Source organism: Poecile atricapillus, chromosome 1, assembly GCF_030490865.1.
Source record: "Poecile atricapillus isolate bPoeAtr1 chromosome 1, bPoeAtr1.hap1, whole genome shotgun sequence".
Taxonomy (NCBI): Eukaryota; Metazoa; Chordata; class Aves; order Passeriformes; family Paridae; genus Poecile; species Poecile atricapillus.
In genome coordinates, this window is record NC_081249.1 from 17369111 (window position 1) to 17381995 (window position 12885).

Genomic DNA, 12885 nt, shown 5'->3' on the forward strand with positions numbered 1-12885 from the left:
GTCTAAGTTCTTTTCAGATTACTGAAGGAATTTACTGTCTCACCTGAAAGGATTTCAGCTTGAAGAACGCGAGTTGTTCAGCATTGTCAGGAAATTCTTCTTGTGTGAGCACGCATGCAAGAAATGCATGAGTTAAAGGTGTTGTTTTGTTAGTTTTAGTCATCTATACTGGCCTTTTTTCTCTTTATGTGCTGTGAAGTCCAAATATAGAATCCTCAGTGCATCATGGTGAGGAGCTCCAATAAATAAACTCCACTTGGTCTGCATATTCTGTCATAAAAGTACCGAGAAGTTATGCTTAATCCATTAATTTACCAAGTTCTGTGTCATTTATATGTTCTCTTCCATCACAAAAACAGAGACTAGGAATCAGCAATTCAGGGTTTCTGTGCAATGGATGTGAGACTATTACTTTGGAAGAAAGACTCATACTTCAAATATTACTGAAAAAAACATACATAGTGCTTGTAGAAAAACAGCTTTAAAGTTCTAATCTGAATTGTTCATCCATTTCAGACATCAGTGTTGATCAGTATTAGAAAGAGATTTGACTAAACAGAATTTTAAGCTCTTCTTGCAAAGAGCTGACTCATTACCACAATATTAATGTATTAGCTGCTTACCCAAAGGTGGCATAAATGTTTTAAATTTCAATCCATTATGCAGTATTTAATGTTGCTGATGTCTGAGGAGCTGATTATTCCATTACAAAAGTAATTTAAATAATCATATGAATTTTATTTGAGCCCATTTTCAGACAGTGTTAGATTTTAAAAGATGTACAAACCCCAACCCCTGCACAGAACTGAGCTGGTGATTCTACAACAGCTAACTGAGATAAAAGAAGAAACTGGAGTGTGTGTATTGATAACCTCTGTTCATAAATTAAACTAAAACAGAGGTGGCCAGACAGCAAGTCTGTGCACTGCTGTTGCAGGCAGTCTGCAATATAATCTCACCATACTTCTGAGATTTGAGCTCCAGCACAAAAGTATTTAAATTGTTCTCAAACACTAGGCAGGAAAAATCATAAGAAAGCTGTGTACGGAGCAGAGCTGAGGTGGTGCTGAAGGGAGAACTGATTGTTACCCAGAACTGAGAAGAGAGACAGAGAATATAGGGAGTGGGATAAGCTCAGTGATACAGATGGTGGAAACATTTTCCCAGGAATTCATTATCTGAGTTGCTCTGGAATCCTATCGGCTGATTTCTCTTGCTTTGCCTTTGCTTTCACTAACAGCTTTGAGATAGCTTTAGAGTCCTCTGCGGTTAACAAGAGGGGGTTTTTTTCTTTATTTGCTAGTCTTTGTGTCTGAGTCTAGGGGAGAGACTAGGTACTTTTTGTATTCTGCCTGCAGCATCTAACATGCTCTTGTATAAACCAGTTTGATTCAGTGCCTGAGGGTCAGTTCAGTCTTCCTGCCAAAAAGCCCCTTGAAGCCAGAGGTGGGTGACCTTTTCTGATGAATGGTTTGCTTTGAGAAGGATACAGGCCTGGTCTTCCCAAATACACAGAGCTGAATTTGGTATGTAACAGTGATACGTACAGTGACATACAGAAAATACTACTGAGGTTTTCCCTCCAACATTTCCAAACCAAACAGCCTTAATTTTCTAATGCCAGACTGCTGAGAGTCTCTCAAGGGCAGTTTGTGGGCACTTGGCACCAGCCCTGCCAGGGAACAGAGCAGCTCATCCCTGCACTGTGCTGCAGACAGGCTGTGTAAGGATCCCACTCACCAGGCTTGAAGGCACATCCTGCTTCTCCATTCTCCCGTGGTTCCGCGCTCCAAACGATCCCAGAAATGAGAGGTGAGTATGGCCAGACGCTCCCTCCAGTTAACTGCAGGTCAATAGAAAGTTATTTTCATGTAATCCTGAGCCTACAGAGGTTATTTTTGGTTTGATCCCTTGCTCGGAAGCTGTGCATCCGAGGCTCAGGCATATCCATTTCTTTTAGCAGGCTTGCAGCTCCTGCAAGGAGATGGATAGTAGTACCAGAGGCAAACCAGAAACATTAAATGAGGTCAAGGTGACCGTACATAAGCGTTAGATAACACAATAATTTAAAATAATGAATGAAATAGTGTAAAGGATTTTAATTATAACCTACAGTACAGACACAGGATGACCCTTGTAGCGTGGGGTGTGCAAAACTGAATATCTCTGGCAGCTGTTTGAGATTTGAGGAGGAGCAGCAGGTACACTGCCAAAGCAGCTTTCTCACTCTCATTTCAAAGAGGTGAAATCCCTACTGTCCTTGTATTAACCAGTGTGGGCTGGGTGCAGGAAGGAGCAAAAATGACAAATAGATTGCTTTCAGGAAACAAGTGGGAAAAGACAAAGCTAAAAAATAATAGAGTTCATTAAAATCATTAAAATATTAAAATAATATGTTTTTAAAACCTAATGGCAGTTAACAGACAACAACTGGAAAGACTGGATAAAAATAATTTTCTTGCTAAGGTCCATTTGTGGTCAATACTAAATAAGAAATTATTCAACCTAATGGTAGTAGAGAAGTGTAATTTGTATTTAAGTCATCACTTGTTTGGACATCAGAGGTAGGAAACCAGGACTCTGAAGTATTAGGTACTTGATTGGTTTACGTTAACAACTGTGGAGTCTGATTTTGCAAACACTAAAACATGTGAGAGTGAAACTATTCTCCTGACCACAATATATATGAGTGGGGCAATATAGATTTAACATGCGCAGTTATTGGAGTCTTGGTCCCTGCTATAATTTTAAATTATTGATCTCTGTTTTTAAATCTTAAACTGTAGAAATATACAGAGAAAATACATACATACCTTGGAGCAGAAATGCTGGTTTGGTTGTGTTTTGTTGCAATGAAAAGTTATTTTGTCCTTTTATATGTGTAGCTTAATGAGCATTCTTTAAAAAAAAAATTAAAATCTTGTTAGAGATAGTTCTTAACTTTGCTTTATAAAATTTATTCAGAAACTCTTATGGCACATAAGATAGAGCACATGAAAGAAAGAGTCAGTCTTTCTCTTTTTTTCCCTCCCTCTTTTTTTTTTTTTTTTTTTTTTTTTTTTTTTTTTTTATCTTTTCAGAGAAGTAACATAAAATATGTGTGTGGTGTAAGAACGTGTGCTGAAGTTTCATGTTTCAGGTAATCTTCTTTAAAATAATGGGAGTCTAGATTGCATCAGTTAGTTTAAAAACTGCTGTGCTATTGGTAGGAAGAAAATGGGATTTGAGCCAAAATTTGCCTGCGTTACTGCCAAAGTCTGTATCAGATTTAAGACACATGCTTCTGCAAGCTTCCATGAAGGTTGTGAAAAAAGTTTTCATACAGAGTTGGATTACAGCTCTCGGCTCAAAACACTGGCCATTACACTACCATCTTAAAAGCCTGCTGTAACACAGAGCACAGAATCGAGAAGATTTCTAACATTTTCTGGACCACAGATGGATTTTGAATGTCTCTTTGTGTCTCGATGGAAGATATATTAACTACATTAACTGGAATCCATACCTGATCGCTTGTGAGTGTGTATGTGTATACATACAGATATATATCTATTTAAAACCTTATCATGATTTTATTTCAAGTGTATCTAAAATCTGCTCTAAGAAATTCCTTTCTCTAGAGGAACTTACAATTGTTTTGAGCAGCAAAGAGACAGATATTTAGTCTTAGATGCTGGAATCCTTTGTGAGTTTGTGAGAGAAATTCTGGAAACTTTTCTGTGTTGGTGGTAGAGAAATGCCTTTTGAAACAGACACTTCCAGCTGTATGACAACGACTGCGTAGTAACCTGTGGATTTTAAACATCAGAATGTACAAACCGTGGGCAACTGTGAATATTTTCATCGTTTCTTATCTACATCTGCTGCAAGGATCTGACTATGAGAACGGATCTGTGAAGGTAAGTGAACTTTACTGTGATTCTTAGTATAAATTTCCAGAATTAGCTATGTTTAATGTGCAAGGTAGTGGGTTTCTTGCTGTTTTGGTAATGGGTTGTTTTTTTCTTTGGTGATTGTTTAGTTGCAGAGATAAATCTACAAGGAATTTAAATCCATATCTCTGTTTAATATTTGTATTACGTTTTTTTACTAGTTAATAAGTACATGTTGTATACTTTGTTCTTGAATTAAAATTTTAGTTTCAGTCATGCAAAATAAAAGAAAAATCTGAAAAAATACACAAGTCAGAGTATTTAGAATATTTGTTAAATACACTTTTTTTTTTTTTTTATTTCAGGTATTTATAATTGCAGGAATTAGTATGCTGATGTTGAAATTTTCCGTATAAAAACACGTGTTCATCAGTTGTTCACTTGTTTTCCAGATATCAGAGAAACACTTTTCTTTTTCTTCATTAGAAAAAGTTGTATAGGATTTTAAATTAAAAAGCAATTAATAATAGAGTACATTGCTTGAAAATTAACTTTTCTTCTGAATATAGTACATGAAACAAAATTTAAGCTGAAGCCTCACCATGAGAGTAGAATTTTTCAAATCTGACTTTGAGACAATGTGAGAACAACTAGGACAATCATTTAGAAAAATCAGAACAAAAACTGGAACAAGTTTCTACATGTGCAGTCTGTCCAAAAATGATTAATTCAGTGTGTGGTCCAGAAAAAATTATTTGTTTTTCACTGGCAAAACAAGCTAATACTTTTGTTTTCACTTCAGAAAACCTCCTGCTTGCAAGCCATGACCACACACTAGTCTGTAAGCCTGTTGCATGCTGACCTGTTCTTTAGAGAAGAAATGCTAAGTTGTGTGCCTAATTGCAGACTGCTGCTGCCAGCCCAATAAGTCAGCAGTGGGGAGCAATGTGTGCCTCAGGATGACTGATGCCTGCTGACTGCTCACAAGCTTTTAATTTACAACCTCAGAAATCAATTCTTTGAAGGCATTAGGACCAGAGTAATAAGCCTTGTTTAATACATTAACTTTGTGCACTGAATGACAAATCACTGAGTTTGTGCTTGTAGGAATCACTTTATTTAAACCAGAACGTGCTTTCTAATACAGAATAAAAACCATTTTATAATTGGCAGGGGTGATAATTCTAGCCACATGTGGGACACTAGTTTATTCAGCACCATAGTGAAACCACTAGAAAGCCCTTTAATTATAAACTTTCAATCCATATCCACTTTGCCTAGAGTAAATGCAAGAGCTCTTCTTGGTATCTTATACTGGCTTACAGTTCATTCACTGTGATAGGATTGTCCATCTGACATAGGTAGAATTGTGATTATTTTCACTGAAATATGGTGTCAGGCACAACCACTGTCAAGCAGCCAACTTAGCCACAGGATACTGCTTTTGAAACAACTCACTGAGTTTCCTTGACTATCCTAAAGGAATCTCATAGGTCACACTCATAAAGGTATCACACACAAATGCTCTATTTCACTTGCATTGGCTGCTGATTGCCAAAAGGAAAAGACTGGCTTTCTGCTTTTTCTAGATCTTTTGGTATAGACAGAGGTTTTTGGCTAAATTGTTTGTTTTCCTTTAATATTTTACATAGAGTGTTAATTTTCTGGGTTGTTTTCTCCGGGTTTCTGTGTGTGTACATATGTGGAAATACACCACAAAACATCCTTCATCTTACAGTGCTAGATGGCACACAGGGTTATGACTATTTTTTTATCATTTGCACCTCAAATTGAATTTGCAGTACACAGAAATGATGTATTGCATTCACCTACCCTACCTTATTTTTTTAAAGTTCTTTAAGATCAACAGCAGCATAGCCTGGATAAAACTCACAAGGCCAAGATGCAGGTAATACACAACTAATGAGACTTAGGAAGCACCAGCAACCTGCTCTGCCCTCTGCTATATGAATCCAAGTTAGGTGAGCTCTGCCCAGGACACCTGAAATTTTAAAATTATTTATGTTTTAAACCATCAGGTGGCGTCAGTATGGTATCATGCAATAGAGTTTCAGGGGGCTAAGGGTTTAAATACTCTCTTTTTCCCCTTCAAATATCCTAATTAAAGGTATGAATGTTAAAAAGCTTATGCACAATCTGCCATGATCCAGCATGTCCATGGCAGCTGGCTTTTCCAAACCCTTCAAAAACTCCATCCTCTTCTGAGCACATGAATCCCTTTTCCATGTACATGTATTCCTCGCCTGTCAGAGCTCTTCCTTCCTCTCTCCATTCCTGACCTGTTCTACTCCCAGCACTTGACCTGTGTTCCCTCGCCTCAGGACTCAGGGACTCAGTTTTCTGATTGATCTCTTATTTGTGCTATCCAAGTGTCACCCTCCTTCCCACTTGCTTCCTCCCAGATGAGGACATTCTTTTTCCCTCTCAGACCCTCAGGAGTTTTGGCCAAGTTGCCCAGAGACAGCCTTAATGGGCACTTTAGTTTTCCAGTCATATCTGACCATGGTTCACCCTTCCCTTCCCCATCCATAGCTTCCTTCTTTGTCCCTGTGGTTTTAACTGCCCCAGCTTTCCTTTTCCAGACCCATTTCTCCTTCTGATCTCCAAAGATGATCTCAGCCTCCTTGGCCAGGTCTGGCCCTCCTCCATAAGCATTGATCTCCCTCCCCTCCCACAGGCAAATCCAGCAGCTTCCTGTCCCTGGATGCCAGACCCCTGTGGCCTGAGGGGGAAGAAGGGCAGGTCCAGTGCTCTCAGCCCCATAGGCCAGACCTGCACCCATGGGTGGCCTGCACCCATGTCCTGCTCTGCTCCCAAGCGGACTGGAACCAGCACAGGGCCTGACTGCTGCAAAGGTCCTCCTGCTGGGAGGGCTGTGCTGCTGCTCTTGGAGGCTTTCACATTTGGGGGGATTTTATCAAAGATACCAGCAGACACATCTGAGCTAAAGAAAAGGTTCCTCAGGCATCAAAAATTCACATCTGTGATTCACAGTAGCGAAAAAGAAAATTTTTTTGCACGGATAAAGGAGGGGCTTCATCCTCCCCTGCGGTCAAACCATTTTGACAGAGAAAGCAAAAAAAGTATTAAAATAATTTTGAGGCAGACATCTGGTATGGAAAGTTTCAGCCTCAACTCTGAATACCTGGCAATCAGAAGCACAACTGGAGTCCAGGGTCATGGTGAGAAGCAGTGGGCAGCCTCAGACAGGGGCAGCACAGCATCACAGGTGTCCAACAGGGCTTGGATCCAGAGGTGAACTGATGTCAAGGCTGGTCCTCGCCCTCCAGTGGCTCGGTTCAGGATGCCAACCTAACATACGAAGTCCTCAACGAAGAATTAGATTTATTTCCACGTGGGTTTTCTGAAGATTGAGAATTATTTTTTTAAGTTTGGTTTTTTTTTTTTTTTAATCAGAAAATGCTTTTAAAATTCCTTATTGAAGTTCTTTTCCTGACAGTCTCTTAGGTTTTGGATCCTCTCAGCTAGAGAACCGCAAATTTCCCTGTCTCTCTTTTTGTCTCTCCCCCTCAAATTTTTCTTCTCCTTGAGCAGCAACAGACATAAACTACTTTTTCTGGAATTTTAAAATTAGATGTGAAGAGCTATGTCCTGTATTCATCAGAGCTGAGGCAAACTTTTTGCCAAGAAAAGCCAATGATCCATCAGAGCTGCTTCTGCCTTCCAACACTAAAACTGCCTCTCTAAGAGGCTGAGAGTTTTGATCTCGGAGAATGAAAATCTCATTGCTTTCCTCCTCAATTCTGCTGCTTCACATTATTAATAAAGCGTTGGGGGACAGGCAAGAGAAAGAAACAACTGGTCACTTCCAAGTTAAACAGACTCAGAGCCTTTTCCTTATGCAGAGGTTTTCTGCCCATGTTGAACCCTCCTTTGGTTTTGTTAGAGAGAAACCCACAGTGGATAGGCCTGAGGAGTGTCCCTGAACTATAAAGCTGCTTCTTGATCAAAAGACTGAGGGGTTAGGTGGGCTTAGCTGGGAGGTGAACGTGGCTGCTCTCTGTTACTGCACTCCTTTTCCACAGCTAAATCTGTTCTACTTCTGCACTAAACATTCTTAAAGCCTCGAGTGGTCGTTCTTGCTCAAGCAGATCTTCCTCATCTCCTACTGCCACTGTGATCTGCACAGAGCAGTAAGCCACCTTCCAAACACAGCTGGTACATGGTCCTTGTCTGCTGGGGAGAGTGAAGCAGCACTTCCCCATCCTCCTGAGGCCCTGGACCACCTAAGTGGAGAATGCCTTGCCCTTGGGAAGGCATGGAAATACTGGAGAGCCATCACTCCATGGGCAGAAGAAATCAGGAAGTTTTTACATCTCCTTTCCGAGAGCCAGCTGCAGTCTGTCTGTCTGTACAGCTGAAACAGAGCTTGGTGAGGAAACATGAGCAGCAGAGCTGGCTGTAAGCCTTCGTCTCTGTAATTATAACTGGCACTCTTTTTCAGATAGATCTACACACATCTCTAAAGCCTGCTTGGAAATGTTGCTCAGTTTCTAGAAAAGTTAGATTCTAACAATCTTCCATGTCATGGGATTTCTTCCTCAAAGGCAACTCCTGAAGTTCCAGCAAAGTGCTCAACTGCTAGAAAAAGCAACTTGAAATGTCACTGGGAACACTTTCTCTGTTCAAACTAGGTTTTCATCCTCAAATCCAGCTTCCTTTCAAAGTTAGGAAACTCTTCTAAACAAATATTATGAGATTGTGGTTTTCAGAAGTATTTAATTTTCCCAGTTTTGTCTTCTGCTTTTGGTTCTCTGTGATTACCATCTCTGATAGGCACGATGAGCCAAAAATGTGTGAAAATATACTTAGAGCATTACTGCAGGAATGATTGTGTTTTTCCTTCAGAAGTGAGAAGCTATCAGGGAAGTTGTGAGGAAAGCCAATTTGTTCTAACTTATCTGCTACTGTCTTGACAAGGTGCACTGAAGGCAAACAGAACGATCCTGTATTGTTATCATGCCACACAGCATCCGTCCTTGGCTCTTATCAGTTTGGAAAGGCAACTACTAACACGCTGCTACTTTATCAAGAACAGTTCTCACTCATGAGAAATGGAAAAAAAATCCCTCCCAGCTGCTGATCCAACCCAGTCCATTTCAGCTAGGATTTTAATATCTGAGGATAGAGCAGAGCCTGGAAAAGTACACCAGGCTGTGTAGACTAACCAGATGCAGCATTTGAGCAATCCAATTATCAGCTGTTTGAAATAAAGCACTAATTAAACTTTGCCATCAGTTGTAGCTCACATCTGAAAATCTGTGAAACCAAGGGGAGGCAAGAAGGCAGGTTCAGAGGGCAGTGGGCCATCTTTTTGTTAATTAGTGGCCTGAAAGCAACCAAAACAAGCCATCAGCTCAGTTTGATGTGTTGTTTGTTTCTGTTTTCTCAGCCTTACTGGTGCTTTCTCCCCACAGGCATTTATGCTGTTTATAATCAGTGGTGTAGTGCTATCAGTGTAGGCTCCCACAGGAGGCAAGCAGAGAAAAGATCTGCCTGAAAACAGGGAAAAAAAAACCCTGGTGCAAACTCTGGCTTGTGAAACTTCTGCCATGGTGTCTGCAGCTTTTGTTCTGATCAACACTGCTGCAATTCCAGACAAGGTTTACTTGGGTCTTGTCTCCTGTGGACACCATACTAGCATTTGGGAAAAATAAATAAGATACAGTAGTTGTAGGTGATGACTCATTTATTCTTATTCACACTAAAAAAAACCCTTGTACAATACTTTTTATAGTTATCACACAGTGGGATCTGTGATACTTTTAGGCCTTTCTCTAGGGCAAGTAAGTCCAGTTGTAAAATTGCCTTTTGCCCTTTCTTGAACTTGGCTTTGAGACCATATTGCTGAGGGGAAAAGTGACCTGAGCTACGCTGCTGCAGGGGAATAAATCTGATATGGTGACTTTCCTACAGAAACACTTATTCCTGAGAAATTTCTTATTCCTCTCACTATGTGCCATTCTCTTATCTACTTCTCCACCTGCTTCCTACCTCCTCAGCACGCTTTTCAAATCATCATACATCTTGCTGGGATTTGAGGAATGGAGACAAAATGCTGAGTGCCCCCACTACAGCTGCACAGACCCCCTTTGCCCATGGGAAGACCAAAAAGAATTTTTTTTAACATCCTGGTGATGGGCTTCTGTACCAATGAACAGCAGAACAATTGCACAGGCTATTTTAGCTTTCTTGAATTAAGAAAAATTCGGCGTCCTTCCTTTGCAAGGGACAGCTGTGTATTTTGTTATATTTTTCTCCCAAAAGTGGTTGAAGCTGGTGGTAGGACGCCATCTAGGGTCCTTCTTCATCCACAAAGCCGTGCTGAGCACCAGCTACGCGGAGCGGGGCTCCTGGGATTTGGCAATCCAATGTGGGCACCACATGAATGGGCTTGGAAAGGGGGAGCTCCTTCCTCACCCTCGGGATGTCGGGATGGGTTTTCCTGAGCCATGCTTTCATGGGAAGCAGGCTGTGTTGGGGCTGGCAATTCACGGTCACTGTCTGAGTGCAGCTGGGGAGGGAATTCTATTTGAGTCACGTTGAATTGCAAAAAAAGTTGCATCATGTTACTATATCGTATGTCACTTTGCACACAGAGAATGTGACACAAAGACAGGCAAAACTTTTTACTTTAATTAGCAGCGTGACTCAGAAACCATGTTAGGATACTTTTCTGGATTGCTAGGGAAATATTACTCAAGAAAAACTACAATTCCAGGAAAATGTGTGCATGTGATTGGGGTAACATAAGTTCATTCAGTGTTGGCAATGGCTTGGCTTCGTGAGTGACATTTTGAAACCCAGCTGTCCAATTGGCTAGTCATACTTCCAAAACATTTATTAAAGTGTCTTGGGGAAAACCCAAAAAACAATGAAAGTGCTAACTGAAGGACCCTTCATCACATTAAAAAATATTTTCTAATATTAAAAGAATACATAGTCATCTGATTTCATGCAGGTCTCTGTTACTGAGCCATTCCAAACTCACCCCCTGAACCCCAGTGACTTCCAAAGAATGGACAAATATCGAGAGACAGTGACTACAGCCTGGACACGCTCTTTGTAAACACATTAATTATGCTATTTTTGATGTGTGCACCCTGTCCTGGTGTTGGGCCAGCACCTAACCTGGTGTACAGTGAAGTGATAATGTTCTAGCTGAGCTCTCTATTGAGCAGCACATCTGCCTCAACGCATTGCAGCAGTGCAAGACCATATGAACAAGTGTGTAAGCAGAAGCTCAGAAATTGTACTGTAAGACTCCCAAAGTTGTCAGTAGGATTTAGGATATATCAGTGAGTTACCACACTGGACATTTATGACAAATCACCTGTGTTTTTTCACTTACCAAATGAATGTACTTTGCAGACCAACTCTTTCATCTACCACTCCAGCTTTTCCATTGCTGCCAGCAAACTGATGCACAGTGGATGTTGCTGCCTTCAAAATCACAACTGGAGAATGTTTCCCATGACAGCCAAAAGACCTGGCTGTGGGAAGAAGCATCTGTTTAATGAGTTGTAGCTGATACTCAAAATGTCTGCTGGCTGAAAAAGTGCCTTATTTTGGTGTATAGACCTAACTGGCTAAATGTATATAGTTCTAAGAGGTATTTTGATAAAATATTATCCGTCTCTGCTTTGGAAATGAAAAATTATATAATTTTCTTAAATATATAATATAATATATATTATTAAATATATAATAATATATTAAGTATATGATATTCTGAGATTCCTGCTTCCACAAAACTGCATCCAATTCTGATGTTCTCTCTTATAATGCTTTCAATATTTTGGTTTATTCAAGAGAGAATACAGCAACTAAAATGTCTCATCTCCAAGGATTTTTATAATGTCAGCATGCTACTAAAGTGCAAGAAGTCTGATTTGGTTTGCTGTAGTACCACAAAAGATCTAGTTCAAAAGGCCTTTCAAAACATAAAACAGCTGTTCTCTTGAAGCCACAGAGAAGTTAATATGATTTACTTGTGAAAACATATCATCTTCAGCTAAAGTAGAAGCTGTTTTATCACCACCTTGACCACCAAGTTTAGAAAACAGGTAATTAGGTCTCCTTCTTCAGTGGAAGCTAAACTGAAGCCCAAGAAGACAGACTCAAGAAGGAGTGTCTGGAACAAGCTTTGTTCAACCACATTGCACATGAGGTGGAGCAGTCTAGAGCTTCCTCCTTCTCTGGTTTTCTGTCTCAGACAATGTACTGACAAGGTTTTAGCAAAAGAGGCCCCCAAACATGACAAATGTATCAGTGAGACCTGTGACAGTCTCAGGTCAATGTCTCCCTGTCAGCCTTCTGCCACCTCATACAACACCTGGCCAGACTATCAGTTTGACCATTTCTTGTTCCCCCCAAACCCACAAGTAACATATCTGTCAGTCCTCTCTGTGTTCTGGCAACTCCACACTGCTTTTCTTACAGGCCAGGGCTCTATGCAGTTTTTCTTCCAGCATCCATGGCACACAGGACTTCAGGAAGGAGTGATCCCACAGTCACCCTTTCCTGAGAGGATGCACAGCCAAGGCCAACACTCTAACTCTCAAGGCAGACTGCTGAGAGGTTTTGCACGGGTTGTGAGTGAGGGAAGCAAAATTTTCCTGTGTCTTCTTCAGTCCTTGAGCTTTTTCAGGGAAGAAGTTCTGTTCCTTTACATATTTTTTGCTATAGACTTGGACAATATAGCTGTATGCTTTCAATACAGCTCTCACTGGAGACAGCATCCTTCTTAAAAAGTGACAGCTTGAAATTTGTCTCAAAGGGTCCAAACTTGTCCCTTCTATAAACAGAGTGCCCCTTCAGGTTATTGATGCTGTAACTCTGATAATCAAATGAACATTCAGCCTGGACAAGGCAGTGCACAGAGAGAAATGAAACATTTTTAGAAGAGATTTGCATATTGGTTTACAATGTTTTGAAGGTGGAATGAAGCACTGCATGCTCCTGAAATTTC

The 12885-nt window shown here is 40.4% G+C and overlaps 1 protein-coding gene across 1 annotated transcript in view; it reads left to right on the top strand.

Moving 5' to 3' along the window:
- Window positions 1-3248: 3248 nt before the first annotated feature.
- VEGFD (vascular endothelial growth factor D) overlaps window positions 3249-12885 on the top strand; it is a 30651-nt gene continuing 21014 nt past the window's right edge. The window contains exon 1 of the mRNA XM_058829164.1: window positions 3249-3899. Coding sequence (XP_058685147.1) covers window positions 3810-3899 — 90 coding nt within the window. The 5' untranslated portion in view covers window positions 3249-3809. The remainder of the gene's footprint in view (window positions 3900-12885) is intronic.